This window comes from Diadema setosum, chromosome 5, assembly GCF_964275005.1.
Source record: "Diadema setosum chromosome 5, eeDiaSeto1, whole genome shotgun sequence".
Lineage (NCBI taxonomy): Eukaryota > Metazoa > Echinodermata > Echinoidea > Diadematoida > Diadematidae > Diadema > Diadema setosum.
In genome coordinates, this window is record NC_092689.1 from 40,644,740 (window position 1) to 40,664,364 (window position 19,625).

Sequence of the window (19,625 nt, forward strand, 5' to 3'; positions counted from 1 at the left end):
ATTTTTTCCATTTGTGGTATCCCTAAACTGTAAATAGCCTGTAACATGTCCGTACTCAGTTTTCTTCAATCTGGTCAGACTGCAAGCATTGCCTGTAATTCCTTGAAAGCTGTCACTGCAGTCGAGACAATGTGTGATTCCCTTTTTGCATGAAATGATCAGGTAACCGAGGATTTTCCATCGGGATTGGAGACGTCACGCCAGGAGTCGGTCTAATCAAGGCCCAGAAACAGCTACTCCATGCAGGGTGAGTTATTGCATCATCAGTCTTTCTAACATATCTATGTATGAAGTTGTTCTTACGGGCATTTTATACATATAAGAGCAATTGCCAGAGGCACGTCTTTTACATGGTTTAGAATGTATTCAAGCAAGTACAGTTGAGGCTGCCTGTTCATTGAATCATGCTGAAAAAAGTTCCACAAAATGACTGATATATAATTGAGAGTATGGTATTATATGAGGTCAAATCTAGAAAGTGTTAACTGCATGAATGCATGGATTTGCACTTTCATTATGATCCTTCTCAAGATATGTTTACAACAGACATCACATACTAAGACATCCTAATGGCAGAAGAGGGCCATTCATTTTTTGCAGGACAAAGCCTACTTTTGGTCTTTTGCAATGCATATGAGGTTGCTGGGAACTACTAATAGTTTTATATCATCAAAGAAAGTCAGTGGCTCCGTCCATTGCTACAGACCTCTTGACCTCTTGCCTTTTTGTGAATAGGAAAAACAAAAGAAGAGATAGTTTGTAACTTTTCTAAACATCTTCCTTTTTGTTTTGTTTGTTCAGGTACACCAAGTGTGATGAGTACATCATGGAGTTGGAGAAGGGAAAGCTACAGACCCAGCCAGGATGCACTGCTGAGGAAACATTGGAGGTAAGGAACACTAGAGATTGCAAGAAAAAAACAACAACAACAACAACAAACAAACAAAAACAAAAACACAGAGACCACAGACCTTTCATGCAAAAAATGCAATAGATTCCATGTTCCTTTGATAGAATATGTGCTTCTGCATGATGATACGTTTCTGACTTACAGTCAAGTACAGTTGAGGACAAATCAGTTGGGATTAATCGTGATTATCACTTTATCTGAAAAGGTGCCCACTTTTCTTTCTTTTTTGATTTACTGACTTTTTTTCAGCAAATGCAAAGAGAGCAGTAGTGTGACTTTCAAATGAAATACATTTAGGAGACATTGACAGTGTCCACTAAGTGTCACATATATGTCTTGAAAATTATTGGAGACTGTTGATGAGAACATGGCATTTATACATAGAACAAGATTATGATTTTTGTGGTAATAGATAAGCAGTGTGTAGCAGTGTGTAGCAATGTGTAGCAGTGTTTAGCCAAAACATCATGAAAGCATTATTTGAGCATGATTTCTTTTTATTGTTGTTGTGAGATCAGGCCATATGATACTCCTTTCCTTCATGAAGTACAACAGGTATTCAAATTCATGACTTCAAGAAAGTTCTCCTCTGAGTAAGATGATAGAATACAAATAGTTGTCTGAGGAAATTTTTAAGGCTTGTCTGTCAACCTGGCCCTTTGTTTTATTCCAGTCGATGATCCTAAAGGAACTGTCGGTGATCAGAGACCACGCCGGCAAGGCTTGTCTACGAGAGCTGCACAAGAGCAACAGTCCCCTCACCATGGCTGTGTGTGGTTCAAAAGGTATTATAGTTTCACTTTGAGTATTCTACGCTCACACTGAGCCCTTTTCAATCAGAGTTTATGACTGGCATTTTCATGATTCTTTGAGAGATTAAAAATGGTTGTAGCTGTGTAATTCAAGAGTTTTGTAGTCCCCCTAAAAGTATTAAAGTATCAGTTACCAATCAATATCTTGCTTAGAAAATAGAAATGAAATAGAATATATGAAAAAAACTCACAAAGAATGTTTTGAAGGTGAAAAGCCCTGACAGACTTGTAGGTTCTGAGAGAGCTTTTAATAAGATTTAGGAGGAATAGAGATACACTGTACATGGAACCTGTATTCCTTTTACTCAGTATGCCTTTGTGTTCCCTCATGGACCCTCTTCATGTTTAGTCATTATATGTGATGTTCATAGAGCAATACACAGGCTGCTTTTTCCCCTAGTGTTGTTGTTGTTTCAAACTGGCCACAGGAGGTGAGAGCTGTTCTTAAAGCACCTAGATATCTCTTAAAGAGCTTTGCCACTGTCATCTTTCCCAAAGAACATACAAATGTTTTCTCACAGATCGTTTTGTGGGATTGCAACCATTCACCTGGGCCCACGACATGATGAAGGAGGCCATTCAAAATGGCAGAGGATATATCTGATATTGAACTCAAAAGTCTGTTCTTTGCTCTTCTGTGCACTGACTGAGTGATCTATTTGCTTCCTGCAGGTTCCTTCATCAACATCTCTCAGATGATAGCATGTGTCGGACAGCAGGCCATCAGTGGGAAGCGTATCCCAAATGGATTTGAGGACAGAGCCCTCCCACACTTCAAGAGACACTGTAAGCACTTTTAATCAAAGCTCTTAGCTTTCATAACAAACATGATGTTCTCTGTAGCAAAAACCTTGTGAATTTTACACATCAGACCATCATTACATCAACTATTAGACTGATGGTTGTTGAAAATTGGTGGTAAAGCTGCCGGTGCTTGGTAGTAACTGGTTGACATCCAGGCTTCCTTGTGTTTGTTTGTTTTTTGCTTTTTTACCTGTTGTCAGTATGAGCTGAATTGCAGCAAGAGATAGATGATTTTTACATATGAATAGGCCAGGACAATGATTTCTTCAGCTTTCATGCTTGACTCCCAGTAAAAAGGTTCTCTTTTCTGATCAGTTGATCCGCAATCAACGTTTGGATGCAAAGTCTAGCTTCATGAGTACAATTGAAAAGAAAATAACAGATGGAATGAATATATTGTCACTTGACATATTGTGCTAGATACATCCGTGACCCACTATGTGTGTTTTAGCTAGTCAATACAAAATGTTCAAAATTACCCCAGAGATGTAACTGTTTTCTAAAGTTGATGTCGAGTGTTCGGATTTAACCATCCATAAAGCAGATTTTTCTTCATTTTTCATCTGCAATATGGTCTTTTTGAGAATCAATTCATAAAATTCAATCATTTTATCATCAAAGGTTAAAATGTATAAAATCATGTGGTCCATCCTGATGTTGTTCAAAGGCTTGCCAGAGATTGGGCATTTTATGCCTTATTTTAAAACTTGAATTTCAGATCTGTTTTTTTTTATATATCTCATTTTCAAATTTCAATTTGCAAAATATTACTTTTGTCATTCTTGAATTGTCTCATGTTTCCTTGCTGATGTTTCCAGATTTTGATAGTGTTTAGTGTCAGAGTAGTCACTTCTGTTGAATCATCCTCTTTGTAAATTGATTGTCGTGGATTGAGAAAATGTGAATTTCAATTGCTTGCAGCAAGAATTCCAGCAGCGAAGGGCTTTGTCAAGAACAGCTTCTACTCTGGTCTGACACCCTCAGAGTTCTTTTTTCACACCATGGCTGGAAGAGAAGGTGAGATTTTACACTTGTAATGACTTTTCCAACACTTTTCAATGATTACAGTAGAGTTTTGCTTGTGTATGTATCAATTCCTATGTGAATGGTTGAATATCCCCTGTATAAGTGGTGTTGTTTATATCATGTGTTGAATGTTGCATTATACAGACATACGCTGTATGTTTGTTGTTGACGCACTGTTTTCTGACATTTCATTGTAGGATTGGTTGACACTGCTGTCAAGACTGCAGAGACAGGATACATGCAGAGGAGACTTGTCAAGGTGAGTTTCTTGGATGGCTGGGACAGTGATGTTGTAGGAGTCTGCAGGCCAGACTACCCCTGCATGAATAAATCCTGGCACATGTTAGAAAAAAGCAAATCCAGCTGAATGGTACAAGAGTAGCAAGGAATCAAATTTGAGAGTCTGCTGAGTTTTGATGAGGATAAAGTGCTGGATTTAATGTCATTATCGACTTCTTTCTGCCGTCACTAGACCATTCTATGAAAATATTCAAGGGAGTGTTGAGGAACTAGGTGGAATGATAGATGTGAAAGAATAATGTGAATGAAGAAGCAAGTGAGTAGCTGTGCTCAGTTGATTGCAGGTAAACATCATGGAGAAGAAAACAAAAGCTTGACAGTAGGGAATAAAAAATAGGCTCACTATTAGAGGATACAGTTTCATAACTATCTGTTGCATGTATGAAATCAAACATGTCTGTAATTTTTTTATTCTATTATTATCATGATTTGATGAGAAGATTGTGTTCTGAATGCTTTCTCTGTAGTCACTCGAGGACCTCTGCTCCCACTATGACCAAACGGTGCGTAACTCCATGGGGGACATTGTTCAGTTCAGGTACGGAGGAGACGGCCTGGACCCAGCTGCGATGGAAGGCAAGGACACCCAGGTGGATTTTGGAAGGGTCCTGCAGCATGTCCAGGTAATGATGATAAGTTGGCCCGGGAATTTAGCCCTAGCCCCTATAATAGTACCTTTGTGGAAGGTATCTACTTTGTCTTTGCAGTATTTTGGAAGGGTCCTGCAGCATGTCCAGGTAGTGATGATTGACTGATCCTAGATTTTAGCCCTAGTCCAGGATTTTAGCCCTAGTCCAGGATCTTAGCCCTAATCCACTTTGTCTTCCAAATATCTATAACATGACAGATATTATGTACAATTTCATGTGTGGTTGTAGAAGCACTCACAGTGAAAAAGTGTTGATATCCTACACTTGCAGTCAAGGCACAATTTCGTATTATGGAATTTTCTTCACATTACTATTTGCTTGTTTCTACCAATTGTTTTTGTTTAAAAAAAAAGAACCAACAACATACTTCACAACCATGTAAAGACCATGGATCCCTTGTAAATGTCAATATTTTATCAATTTATGCAATGGAACATTGACAGAATCAAAGCAGCACAAAATGCCAGATATTATAAAATGATCAATTGTGAGATGTGTGCTTAATAAAATATAACTCCAAAGTGATTGCCAGTGTTATTTCCTGCATTCATGATTTGCCATCCGTGTTCTTTCTTGGAATCCACAAGATCCAAGACACAAAGAACAATTACATGAAGACGCCAATTCCATTCCATCGACAACATAACACATGTAAATGAAACCACTGATGTGTTGATATCTTGTCAGAACAAACACCCTTGCAAGGAGGAGTATTCTCTAGGAAGTGTGCAGATCCAGGAGCAAGCTAACAAGATGATGGGAGGCTCAGAGCTGGCTGTCTGCAGCAATGAATTCAGGCAAGCTCTGAGGTGCGTAACATGGTGTACCAATTTAAGACCTGAATCACCGCCAAGGATCATTGTAGAGAATGATTGTTTGCATCTGTAGTTCAGAACCAGTGAATTAGGGAATTACTGGCAGAATGTTTTGTGTTAGTTTCTAGTTGTTGACTTTATTTTCTGTGTCTGTGAAATTTGCATTTCAATCACTTTAATGACATGAAAAACTTGAAAATAGTGTATAAATGTCAAGGGAGTTCAGGAGTATGGACAAATTAAAAGGAGTATGATGTGACATGAGTTGTTAGAAGAGCTAGCTGACCTTCTTAATAACACTGTGAGAAGTGATTGTACATGAACTATCCTCTTGATCTCATTTGATTTCTAGGGAATTCATCAACGACTGCTGCACCCGTCTCCAAACGAGCCGAGCTGCGTACAAGATCAGAGAGGATCAGACAGAGCCAGATGGTAAGAATTTGCATTTACTGACATTTCTTTTTAAGCCTATCTATTTCTCCTGTGCTACCACAATTGTGTGTTTGAGTCTGTTTGTCTGTCTGCCTGTCTGTCTGGGTGTGTGTATCAGTGTGTTTACGAGGGTGTATGTGTGTATCTCTGTGCTTGTGAGGGTGTGTGTGTGTGACAAATGTGTCAGAATTTGACTGTGTTACGGTATATATAAAAAACATTTCTCCTTGTATATGCAAGATTCTGCACATATTACATGAATTGCAACGCTCTATTCACGTATGCAAAGCATGTGATAATATATGCTTTGAGGAAGGGAGATGAAAGCTTGTATGTTGATTGATGGAAGGGTTCATGTAAAATAATTTGTAACATAATTTCTCCATAATTCAGCTCAAAATGAATCTGAATTATTGATGTCCTAGTCAGGTTTGAAATGTTTTAACATTGTGATATTCACACACCCTTCACAACCCTCTCACCTCTAGTCCTGTACCAGCTTCACCGCATCACCACCACACAGCTGAGGGAGTTCCTCATTTTGTGCCGCAACAAGCACCAGAAAGCCCGCATCGAGCCTGGTACCGCAGTGGGTGCCCTGGGCGCCCAGAGCATTGGGGAGCCTGGCACACAGATGACCCTGAAAACATTTCACTTTGCTGGGGTTGCCTCCATGAATATCCTATCAATTATTTCTTTCCATTTTTAACCATTTGTCAAGCATTCCACCAAATACGTGTGCTTTAAAGGGGAAGGCTAGTAACTGATCAGTGGGAATCGGTGGAAATGCTGGGAGATGATTGTTCCAGTCCTTATGGGATTCATTCAAGAGTACATTATATATCTATTGTTGTGTGAAAATGATTTGCTTCAGAATGGTCTCATATTCAAGTAATGTGCAGTTTAATGCTTCCAGGTTAGCGTCCCTGGTCAGTGACGGAGCATTAATCTGCACATTACTTGAATATGAGACCGTTCTGAAGCAAATCATTTTCACACAACAATAGATATACAATGAACTCTTGAATGAATCCCATAAGGATTGGAACAATCATCTCCCAGCATTTCCACTGATTCCCACTGATCAGTTACTAGCCTTCCCCTTTAAGCCTTGCTGTAATAGAGCAAAGTTCTTGAGATCAGTGATTTGCAACTATTACTTTCAAACTCTTTGCTGTGTGATTTGTAAGGAGAACCCTCCCAGGTATTACAGACTTTTAGATTTTATCCCTCCAATACTGAATTCTGAAATGCCCATAGACTTTATACGCAGGCCACCAGGTTACCGTACGGAAAGAGTTTCAGAAGGGAGTAGCAGTAAACAAAACAAGATTCAGATTCAACAAATAGGGCCTATAGCAGTGGGTCGGATGTGATTGCACACATGTGTTGCAGAATTGTCATAATGCATTTTCGCCTTTATAGTTCAAATGTATTCCGCACTGCAGGAGAGAGAGAGTGAGTCTGTACTCGTGTATCGTGGTCATTGTGTTGGGTCTCAAAATCCTGCTGGAGACTGCAGACCTTGGACAAGTACCACATTAGTTAATCTTGATAGATGGATGGAATAAGCTCCCCATAGATGACCCAGATGATCACAGTGCTTCAGCTTCTTCCTTCGAAGGCTTGTAAATTCAAGTCAACTGATAGTCATAAAAGTGTGAATTATAAATTGTTAATTGAATTCAACTACTGTATACACCAGATATTTAGCGAGGTTTTTATTTTCGCAAATTTCATGAGTCGGGTGCTATTCGCAAATTCAAAAACACGCGAAAATATTAACTGTGGTCCCGAAATTAATGTGACGCGCATCATACATATTTGTCTCTTCCGTACTCTTCTCCACAATGGCGAATTTAACCACTCACGAAAGTGTCGGGAAGTCCCAATTCATGAAAAATTAGACTCTCTAAATATATGGCTTATACTGTATGTACCAAAAGAAAAGAAGAGCACAGTGAACAAGACCACTGTCAATATAATAGAAAAAAAGTTTGTATCAATTGGTGAATATTCAATATAACGGCACGGCAAAATGAGCATTGCGCTTCAGCCATTGGCAGTATGTAACCTTTCCTTGACCTCTGACCTTCACATATCACCCTGGGAGTGCCTCGTATCAAAGAGATCATCAATGCCAGTAAGACCATCAGCACGCCGATCATCACGGCCCAGCTGGACATTGACCATGATGCAGACTTTGCCCGGCTGGTCAAGGGTCGCATTGAGAAGACCCTGCTGGGAGAGGTCAGCGAGTACCTGGAGGAGGTCTTCCTGCCTGACCGCTGCTTTGTCCTCATCAAGCTGGACCTTGACAGGATCAGGCTATTGAAGGTTAGACTTGGCCAAAACTCTGGTACCACTTTTCACTTGTGGGGCTTCACTTTGTACGGGTGTCTGTGTGGTGTCATGACTACAAAGCACTTTTCAAATGGTGTATCATTGTTAGTTAGATTTCACAGTACATCAATTGCACTCTGCCAGTCAGCCATCTTCTGGGTACCTTTGTTGCTTCTAGGCAGTGAATATTTTAAAATATGGGCATCCTTGATCCTTTTCTGTTTTAAAACATACCAAAGCTCTTGACTGTGTGATTTAATTAGAAGTATGATGCATCAGTATCAGTCACAAGGGTGATAACTTGTCCAGATATTTTTTTTTTTTAATCTGTGTCCATCAACTTGACAAATTGTTAAAACAGCCTTGCATATTCATGTACTGTTTTTAATGAGTGCATTTCTTGTTCACTTTTCCAGCTGGAAGTGTCAGCAGAAAGTATCTGCATGTCTGTCTGTGCCTCCAAGCTGAAGGTCAAACCTGGGGTAAGTGTACAGAATAAAGCATGACTGACCAATGCAAGCATAGACACTGACCATCAGTATGTCCTCTAGCTGTCATTTCCAGAGCACCACTTGAGTTTTAAACTATTGCTTATCTTTTAGGAATTGACACTATGACTTGCACAAAATCTCATCAGATTTTGATATGTGCTTGAAATTTTGCAGTTTTCATGGTGGATATTTTAGAGATGACTCGATACCTCTACTGGTGCCTGGAGTTTGCAGGTATGAGGGTATGCTTCAAACAGCATTGGGTGGTGAGGGAGAAAGGTATACAGATATTGTAATGTGGACATCACTGTCTCTTACAAACATGTAAAACTTTAAAGTCCCTTTACTTTCCTGTGTTATGTCTGATTTTTATGGAACTCCTATCCTTTGATAGGAATGTTCATACGACTGTATTTATTAAAGTCAACTTCAACTTTGAGTGGAGTTTTACTGTGAGGGAAAGGACAGTCATAGTCACTGATGACAAAGAGACAAGAAGTCTTGTTGCAGCAAGGGGATTTCAGCTACCCAAAGCTGACGAGATCTTGATAAAGTGATCCCAAGGAGATGATTACAGTCAAATACATCACCTTATGAATACTTGATGGATTGAGGTAGTGAGTGAGAGTGGTGTCACACACAGATTAGAAGTTGATAATAGATGTGGTAAAACTGGCGTGTCTCTTCATCTCTCAAACTCCCCGTCTCCTCTGGCAGCAACTTCAAGTCATCGCTGAGAATCTGATCACGGTGGAGCCAATGGAATCCAGCAAGAGCTCCATGTACTACAACCTCCAGCTCCTCAAGCAGAGTCTACCGGATGTTGTCATCCAGGTATCACATTGAGAACATTCTCTATGATTATAATAATAATGATAATTAACAACACTCAGTAACTCATGACACATAGTGTATATGTCCCTATACACTCTCTGTTCATGGTGTGTTTTTATGCCTTATGTTGAAAAAAAAAAATTATGTTTTCGGGTCGTCCGTCCGTCCGTACGTCCGTCCCGTTTTGTGTTTGTCGATATCTCAAGAACCGTGTGGTGGTTTTACATCAAACTTGGTATGAGGGTATATCCTGGGTGGATAATACTTTGTTTGGATTTTAGGGTCACGGGGTCAAAGGTCAAGTGAAAATGTTAAAATTTAACTTTTTTCTCCATATCACAAATATTTCAAGATATATCTTCATGGAACTTAATATATATGCATGTACTGACTGACAGTGATCATTAAGGGTATTTATAGGTCATGGGTCAAAGGTCAGGGGTCAAAGGTCGAGGTCAACTCATCAAATTGTCATTATTTCCCTCTCATCTATGCAATGCCTGTAGAAATTTTCCTTGAAACTTAGTGTATGCATGTATTACCCAATACAGATTCTCTTGGAAGTTTCTTGTCAAAAAGTCAAAGGCCAAAAGGTCAAAGGTCAAGAGAAAGTGCTAAATTTCACTTCTTCTTTAAACTTATAAAAGGGTCAAAAGTTGGGTACAAATCCCTAAATACCTTGACTCTTATTAGACAGTATAGCCATTCATCCAAATAAACCTAGTTCAAGGAAAGTGAACATTCAATGCATTTGTGACAAACCTGTCATTTTTAATATTTTGCCAGTTATGTGAAACTGTCATCACACATTGTCAAGACATTGTGCTATAGGCCTATTCGGAGAACCATGCATTATGACGGAGGCATACCAGTCGCCATAGCGACATTTCTAGTTTATTTGGGGGGGTGGGGTTGCTTTAGTTGGATGTCCATCTCTGTCCAATGTGGACATTCCCGTTCACAGAAGAAAATATGGTAACTTTGCCTTCATGACATGTCATCCCTGATAGAAGGCTGAAGCTAATCATATGTCAGTGAATGTAAAATCGAGATACAGCTTATGTCAGAACATGTTGACATCCCCAGTTTGAGTTTGTTTCATTTGAACAGTCACTGTGTGGAGGAAAATTGAGGTGATGCTTCTCTTGTTTCCATTCACTCTTCTTATTTCTAGCATTCTCTGAACTATGAGTTTGAAAATTCTTTTGTTGCCAACAATGTTTGTAAATTGTTTGTGAATTAAAGGAGGAGACGAATTTCAGAGGACACTGCAGTAGAAAGAAAATGACGGATAGATAGTAGAAGGAGGCTATTAAAGAGATTCTCATCTTGAAACATTGAAAATTACAGCACTTCTGTAAACCGAGAGCACAATTAATGTAAAATTGAAAGCCTCAAAGATATCAACAGCAGATTGGTTAGAAGTGGACAATATCTAGGAAAAGTAGTTTTTTGCAAATTTATTCAGGAATGGAATCCCTTCACCTTTCAAATAAATCACCTGTTTCTGCCAGGGTTCTCCAAATGTCTCGAGAGCTGTCATCCATATTGATGAGAAGGGAGGCAAGGAGAAATTCAAGCTTCTTGTGGAAGGAGACAACCTTCAGGGTGTCATAGCAACAAGAGGTGGGTGTTGTTGGTTGCCATGGTACCTTGATATGATGATGTGTCAGATTGCATCATTAATTTGATCGTGGTAGCGCCGTATGCCCAGGATTTCTAAAAATAGGTTCAAAAGTCCATGTAAAGGGTGACTCCTGTTAGTGCTGGCAGCACAAAACAAGTTTGGTGCTTACCATTTGCCACAGCATGTAACTCATTATGCTTTTTGCAGAGAGGATTCTCAACTAAATTGAAGATTGTATCATGAAAGAAAAGAAAGATTAAAACGGAGAGAAAAATATATATTCATATACTTCAGTATTTATGCCTTGCTCTAAGGGGATGATTTCTGTAGTTCAGGTTTCTGCATATAAATACAGTTTTGTTCATGGAAAGGAAAACGATTTTCATCCAGTTTTGCTTTGACCATGACCTTGGGGAGATGTTTTTTTTTTTTTTTTTTAGTAGGCACAAGTTTCCTTGCAAGCTTTCAGCCAGTTTGTCAGGATTATTTGTTTGTTTGTTTGTTTTTTTGTTTGTCTTTTCAGCAGTATTCCTTTCATGAAGTTAAGAAAATTTTCATGAAAATGTACAAGTACCTTGCAGTTACTGCCCATTTCATTGTATTGTACAGTCCCATATTTACATATTGATGTTTGTTATTTTATGTCATACAAGGTGTGAAGGGAACACACACAACTTCCAACAACACCTATGAAATGGAAAGGACGCTAGGGATAGAGGCAGCACGGTGAGTGAAGATTCTCCAGTTGGTGGTTATCAGATGGCAATCCTTAACTGCAAGTAATCATGTGGGTGGGATATTCTAAATTTAAGTGGAATTAGGGCATATTTTGCAATTCATTAATTATTTCAACTTGTGATTGACTTTTATGTGTTTGTTTCTGTTGAAGATTATCAGTGTTAAGTGTTAAATCGTAATATATCTTGAACTGTGAAGTGTATTCACCCTTTTGTAACATGTGCTATGTAAAAATTTCATATTGTTATATTATTATCATCTCAGATTCAAAACTGGTGTGAGGGTTTAGCACTCAAAATGTTCCTGTTAAAATGCAGCATATATTACACACCTCACTGGACTAGACCACTCTATCTAAAAGGCATGTGACAGATAACCGCCAAGAAATGAATTGATCTTCTCACTTGTATTGTATTTCCTTTCCAGCCGATGCATCATGAGTGAGATAGAGTACACCATGGTCAGCCACGGGATGAGCATTGACCGTAGACATGTCATGCTGCTAGCTGACCTCATGACCTACAAGGTAAAGCAGGCCAATCTCACCTCACTTAGTCAAGTGTGCTCATGTTTATTGTCTGGGTATTTATTTTCATTTTTTTGGTGGGATCAATTATTATTGTAGAGACATATGTTGTTTCTGTTATTATGATATCGTTCGTTCGTCCGTTCGTCCGTCCGTCCGTCCGTCCGTCCGTCCGTCCGTCCGTCCGTCCGTCCGTCCGTCCGTCCGTCCGTCCGTCCGTCCGTCCGTCCGTCCGTCCGTCCGTCCGTCCGTCCGTCCCGCCGTCTGTCCGTCCGTCCGTCCGTCCGTCCGTCCGTCCGTCCGTCCGTCCGTCCGTCCGTCCGTCCGTCCGTCCGTCCGTCCGTTCAAAGGGCAGTCAAGACCAAGCAGTCATGTTGTAAAGATGTGCTCCATCCTGCCAGCATCATGAATCCTACATGTACATGTACATCAACTTACAGAGTCACCCTACATTTTGTTCCAGTGAGGGAGGAAACCACATTCAGAATAATCTGAATTCATGAACTGACCAAACATAAATGCTGAAATGGAAAAGCAAGCAAAAAACATGATCTCAATCTTGAAATTGAGCCATGATGATGATAATAGAGAGTTGTTACACTGTCAATTCACTTGCTTCCTTTGTAGGGGGAGGTCCTTGGGATCACAAGGTTTGGTCTGGCCAAGATGAAGGAGAGTGTTCTCATGCTGGCCTCGGTGAGTCCATTCTTGCCTCTTGCTCTCAGCTTGTGTCTATGGGTGGCTACCTAGTGATCAATTGTACAGACTTACACATCTTTACATTGATCTTGTTTCTTTTCAAAATCATCCAAAGTTTGCCAGAAAAAACATGATTTTTTTTTTTTTTTTTAGTTGTAACTGCTGCCAGGATTATCAAGCAGAATATACAGAAACTGTAATGAAAGAATCAACCTGAGAGAAAAAAAATAACAGTTTAATAAACAGGAACAAAGTTGGCAGCAGAATATAGATAAAAACCAAAATCCTGAATGCAATAAATGTGCCTGAAACCTTGTCCATTTACTCTTCATTTCTTCCGTCCATTTGTTCTTCATTTCTTCCTGCAGAAATAAGACATAAAGAACATAAAGTAATGGGCATGTGAGCAGCTGCACAGGCAATACACAGCTTTGTGGTGATAACAACTTTAATAATGAGCATTTTCTTCATTTTTTTTTTCACCATGACTGCCCTTCTTTGACCACTCATTTTTCAAAGCCTGCTTCTAGTCTAAAGGTCATTGTGCAGATCTTGGAAATCTGTAAGGGTTTATCCTACCAAATCATGAGGACCTTATTGTACAGTCTGACTAGTCAGTGGGTAATTTCCAGTTACGGCCCATGTTCGTGATCTTTTAAAAAATCACTTGATGGCTCCTTCATTTTGAGTAATAAATCAAAGCATTTGTGTAACAGGGGCCGTAATTTCAACAGTAAAAGCCGGTGATAAAAATGGTCCCAGTAAGGTCATAACTTCGAGCGGAGTGCAATCAATCATTTGTTACAGACATGTGACAATGTGTGTGCACATAAAATCTTTAATGACTGGTCACAATGTGATGGATGCATGCATGCAGGGCAGGCTTCAATTTCTCCTCAGTCAGGAGCAGTCAATATTTGCCCACCTTGTGGGGATGTGGATGACATTGGCTAGAACCATGAGTTTCAGAGAAATCATCTGCATTATCATTACTTGACTTGGCAAATATATGAACATATGTAATTCATTGTCTTGTGTTTGTCTTCTTCGCTTTATTTTTTTTTTTTTTCTGTAACAAAATGACGAAAATCTCCCGTGAATGAACTATATGATATCATGTGATTTTACATTGTGTTTGTAATCATCTTTGTGGCCATAATTTTCACAATGTTTGAGCACAGTTTGAACGCACCTCGGATCACTTGTTTGATGCTGCTTACTACGGACAGAAGGATGCCATCTGTGGTGAGATATTCAATATATGCTACTATTGTAGGAACACCACTAACCAACATTAAAAACATTCTTCTCTTTGTCATCTTCTTTCTTTCATCCAAATTGAAACTTCATCCCTGTTGAACAGAAAATGCCATCGAGCCAGCCTATCATAGAAATATGGCTGAAGTTCATGTTAACTTCCATAATTATGCCAGAGAAAGCTTCATTTTCACATCCATAAATGGAATAATTATACAAAGAAACAACAACAACAAAAATCTTGATTGTTTAATCTGTGTGGACATAAAGTTTTTGGCATTTTTTGCAGATTATTTTATTATTATTTTTTTTTTTAAATCAACTGTGTTTTGTGAATGAAAACTGATTGTACTAGCCCCCCAAAATATATAGGTATTTTTGGCTCTGTTGGTTGGGAGCAAATTCTTGTTATCTTGTCATCATTTTGCCATATCATGTGATTATAAATTCATGGCAATTGCCATTACCAACCATTTTGATGACTGTATACTGAAGCTGTTTCTCAGCTTTTAGTTGTCTCATGAACCAGAAAGAAATCAAAGGGAATTCTTAGTGCACATTGCCAAAACGTCTTGCTGTAGAAGAAATCACCATTCAGAATACTAAAGCAATGTGTCTGCGAGAAGAAATTATATTAAAAAAATAACAATAATAATAAGTGTCTTTAAGAAGATGCTTGGTAACTAGAATTTTGTTTGTTTGTCTTTTAAATGAGATAAAATGTAGTGGCAGTAATTTGTGAGTTGTTTGATTTTGCAACGGCCTTATGCCATGTCAAAATTTTGATGATTTATGCAAGTTTGCCGGAGTAAAACTGATTTTGTTTTGTCTATTATCATACAGGACAGTCAGTGCAATCTAACTTGGCAAGACCTGTAGCAAAAAACAATAACAACAACAACGAAAATTACCTGTTTATTAGTGTGTGCTCTCTCCACAGTAAAACGAGGAGAAAAAGGATTCTTCCTTTGTTCACATGATGCCATGTTGTGTCTCCCTAGGTGTGAGTGAGTGTATCATCATGGGAATACCAATGAACGTTGGAACAGGAATCTTCAAGCTGCTGCACAAATATCCTTTTAAATTACTCGGCCCACTGGGGAAGACAGAGTCACAATGTGACTCAACTTGCCCAATGTACCTCTTAGAAATGCACATATTTTTGCAACTTGCCGAGATATCGATATGAAAATTGAGTTGATCAAGTCATATCGCCATCATATTGAATTGAAAATGTCCTTATCAAAAATCTGACTGGCAACCATTTTCTCAATAGTTTTTATTCAGTTGGTCACTCTTCATAATATGGTGTACACCATCATCATCATGAAGGATTGAAAAGACAGATACTCTGAAATTTCTCACATTTTTATGCCTCCTGAAAAGAAGAATGTCAGTAAGTCTTTGAAAACAATTTTTACAATCCTTTTGGAGTATTACTATCTACGCTAAAACTTGACCAAGGTTTGTCCATGTCACTGCAGTTATTTAGTTCTTATAGGGCCTATGGTGCTACCAAGTCCATCATGCTGCATTTTCACAAGAAGTGTTTTAAACATACAGTTGCTCTCAGAAAACACAGATTTGTTACGAATGTCAGAATTATTTTTTTGTCCACATAGTGGAATTTGATGCCATACCATATGCAATGTATCAGTTCCGTAGCGTTAGCAAGGAGGGTTTAAGAGCCAGAGTTCCAGCTGGCTGTAATAATTCAAACTGCTGTCAGTTTTCGTACTGTGCACAGATGACAAAACAGGGTAACATTGATATCGATTACACATGTTGCGGATATCACATTGATATCGCTTGTAGTCAGTGAGAAATGATGACATGGCAATTGACCAATCAGATTGCTGGAACTCCCTAACCCATTTTATAATATGGCTTGGCATGTGAATTTACGGGGAAGAGGGAAATTGCTTGTGAGTAAATAGGGCTTCACTCGGTTGACTCAATCAAAACCTGAAAATAATACACCAGACACTTTACCACCATTAAGAAATGCTAGGCATTTTTAACTAATTCATACTAGCACCCTGCTCTGGGCTCATATTTGCAACACTTGTACTCAAAGAGCTAACAGTGTGAATATGCTTCTTCACACATTCTCATTTTAGTAATGTACATTAAACTTTCCTGAAATAAATTAATTGTGACATCTACACTGTAAGGTTGGAAATGAGAGGAAACTTTGCCACAAGGATTGATAAGACTGACACTACCGTGTATTCATGTCCATGTGTGCGTGTTTTGTGCCGCTTTTACAACGTACTGTGTATAGGAAGGAAAGTTTGCTGAGTGCAAACTTCCTCGGTATATCAGGTTTCCTAACTAGGAATCATGTACTGTAAAAGTGGAAATTTTCGCGGTGTTCAAATTTTCGCGCATTTCGCGCAACCAGAAACTAGCGCGAATATAAAAGCACGCGAATATTTTTGCTTGCCATATGTGCCTGTGCGTGATGTCTTGATTCCGCGGAATTAAAAACACGCGAAACTCTTCCGGCCCGGCCAAGCGCGAAAAATTAGTCACGCGAAAATATCCACTTTTACAGTAACGCGTCAGTATGTATCCCTTGACTGCCATGTTTACATCAGACAAGCCCTCCAAGCCTCCAAGCCGAACACTGCTCTTTGACACTCCAGAGTTCCACCTTCCGGAGGCTGAATTATGACGCGGCATCTGGGAATGACCACGAGCCAAGAACGACATTCAGGTCCCTGTTGATAAGATGGACCTCAGTGTATGCAGAGTTACTGCAACAACTCTACTTACACTTGTTATAAGTGGTACATATGTGTGTACTAGTCAGGTGTAGTGCTCTAATAGTGTAATAACAGTCTGTGTAGAAAACTTACCTACCCAACAAGAGATGCCACCCATAGAATCAGCTGCACAGTATGGGTGCTTCCTGTGTTAAACACTAGAGGTACACTTAATACACCAAACATTGTTCTACTCCTGTGTCAACCAGCAGTGTTAAATCAGTGCAATATTTCTGTGCCTGTAACATCTACCATCCACCATACAGTGTTTACTGTTCAATTGAATTAACCTGTTCCTTACCAGGTTGATTAACTTCTACAGACTTTCCACAGGATCCACACAGTTCCCATAGGCAAATGGTAAAGCTGTGTGGACCAAACATATTCTATTTTCAGAGAAATTCTTATCATTATTAACATATGGGCTCATGAGTGGTATGTTCAATGAAGTAGTGTGATAAAGAGGTGTATCTCTTACACTGAGCATTTTACATCTTCACCAAAGTTCCACTGCAGTGACAGTGACAGTTACAGTAATCCAAAGCAGTACAGTGAAACCCCGTTATAACGAGGTCCTTGGGACCGGCGATATTACCTCGTTATAACCTGTACCTCGTTATAACCGTACGCATCAAAAACAAAGAAAAACATAAGCACGACGTCATAATATACCCAACAATGAAAGTTAAGAACATCCTTTGCGTTGTTATTACACAATTGTGGATCATTATTATCGAGAGAATAAAGGGAAATTATTTGTGAATTAGGCGAAAATGTCGGGGTTGAAATAGGATAATTCTTTATTTTTCTTCCGAAAATCTCTTCGCATAATAGTGCACGTTATGTTCTTGAGAAGAATAGGCCTATATTATATTGAAATCACACTGTATAAAATGCATTGTTTACCGTAACTTGCGAGGTTTTTTACGCTGTTGGTGTCAAGCGGGAATGCGATAATTTCATGAATCATTTCGGCTGTATTCTTATACAATGTATGATCGTTGCGCCCAAAAGGATTAAAATGCGTTGTTTATTTTCTTCCGAAAATCTCTTCGCGTTTTGTACATCCGTTCTTGAAAAATAAGCGACAGGATTGAATTTAGAAGGTTGCGATCCTTTTTACGCAGATCTGTTCCTCATAGGCCATTCTGAAAGAAAGAAAATCTTCATTGTGAAATGCGTTGTTAAAATTGTGATAATGAACAAACCCAGATCTATTCAAATTGTTAAATGCGTTTGTTTCTTTTTCTGAACACCGACTAAGTAGCTTAACATGCGTTATTCAACTATTTTTACGCTACTGTCAACCGGCGAGATCGCGATGATTTCAGAGTAACATTCGTGCGTCGTTTAGCGTAACTTGCGGGGTATTTTTACGTTGTGCAGCCCAGCGGGAATGCGATGATTTCATGAATCATTTCGGCTGTAATCTTATATAATGTATGTTCGTTGCACCCGAAGGGATTAAAGATGTGTTGTTCATTTTCTTCCGAAAATCTCTTCGCGTTTTGTACATCAGTGCTTGAAAAATAAGCGACAGGATTGAATTTAGAAGGTTGTGATCCTTTTTACCCAAATCTGTTACTCGTGGACCATTTTGAAAGAAAGAAAAATCTTCAATGTGAAATGCGTTGTTAAAATTGTGATAATGAACAAACTCAGATCTATTTAAATTGTTAAATACGTTTGTTTCTTCTTCTGAACACCGATTAAGTAGCTAAACATGCGTTATTCAACTATTTTTACGCTACTGTCATCCGACGAGATCGCGATGATTTCAGAGTAACATTCGTGCGTCGTTTACCGTAACTTGCGAGGTTATTTTACGCTGTTGGTGCCCAGCGGGAATGCGATGATTTCATGAATTATTTCGGCTGTAATCTCATACAATGTATTATCGTTTCGCCCGAAAGGATTAAAGACGCGTTCTTTATCATCTGCCGAAAATCCGTTCGCATTGTATACATCCGTTCTTAAAAAAAATTGCGACAGGATTGCGTTATTCAACTATTTTTACGCTATATGTCACCAAGCGAGATCGCGATTTCAGTAATTATTTCGGCTATAATCATACACTCGTATTCGCTAACCAGCAAAAGAACTGGAAGTCGGGACTACAAATGGAAAGGATATAATGTTGAGTTGCACACGCATCCCAATTTCCATATTTGCCACGACTGTCGCTACATGAAAAGTTTTTGAGTGCGTTATCTTTTTTTCCCTTGTTGCGCTACAAACACTGTTGTCTGCAAAACATTACACACGCGTGTGATCTCGCGTAAAAGAAAATCGAGTGATTATGTTTAATAATTTAGTAGGAACATCGAATGGTATCAATATGTTGTTGTATTTTTTGCGTGGTTTAGAAGAAAACATGGAAGGAACCGTTCTTTGCAAAACGGGAAAAAGACATGGATAGCGTGAATTCGATTTTCAATGTTTCATTTGTCTCGTGTTTGAAAAGCGGCAAGTCAAGAAATGGTACCTCGTTATATCCGATCAAATTTCCTATGTTTTTCTTTATCATGATGCGCCGAAAATCTCCTCGTTATAACCGGAATCTCGTTATAACCGAACTCGTTATAACCGA

At 38.9% G+C, this 19,625-nt stretch overlaps 1 protein-coding gene across 1 annotated transcript in view; it reads left to right on the forward strand.

Moving 5' to 3' along the window:
* LOC140228283 (DNA-directed RNA polymerase III subunit RPC1-like) overlaps nt 1-17,877 on the forward strand; it is a 32,720-nt gene extending 14,843 nt beyond the window's left edge. Inside the window, exons 19-38 of the mRNA XM_072308508.1 lie at nt 163-247; nt 802-889; nt 1,584-1,695; nt 2,395-2,508; nt 3,448-3,543; nt 3,750-3,811; nt 4,320-4,475; nt 5,190-5,311; nt 5,670-5,752; nt 6,241-6,429; nt 7,851-8,089; nt 8,512-8,577; nt 9,304-9,420; nt 10,935-11,046; nt 11,701-11,773; nt 12,212-12,311; nt 12,939-13,007; nt 14,192-14,255; nt 15,269-15,338; nt 16,863-17,877. Of these exons, the coding sequence (XP_072164609.1) occupies nt 163-247; nt 802-889; nt 1,584-1,695; nt 2,395-2,508; nt 3,448-3,543; nt 3,750-3,811; nt 4,320-4,475; nt 5,190-5,311; nt 5,670-5,752; nt 6,241-6,429; nt 7,851-8,089; nt 8,512-8,577; nt 9,304-9,420; nt 10,935-11,046; nt 11,701-11,773; nt 12,212-12,311; nt 12,939-13,007; nt 14,192-14,255; nt 15,269-15,338; nt 16,863-16,944 (2,099 nt within the window). The 3' untranslated portion in view covers nt 16,945-17,877. The remainder of the gene's footprint in view (nt 1-162; nt 248-801; nt 890-1,583; nt 1,696-2,394; nt 2,509-3,447; nt 3,544-3,749; nt 3,812-4,319; nt 4,476-5,189; nt 5,312-5,669; nt 5,753-6,240; nt 6,430-7,850; nt 8,090-8,511; nt 8,578-9,303; nt 9,421-10,934; nt 11,047-11,700; nt 11,774-12,211; nt 12,312-12,938; nt 13,008-14,191; nt 14,256-15,268; nt 15,339-16,862) is intronic.
* The last annotated feature ends 1,748 nt before the right edge of the window (nt 17,878-19,625 follow it).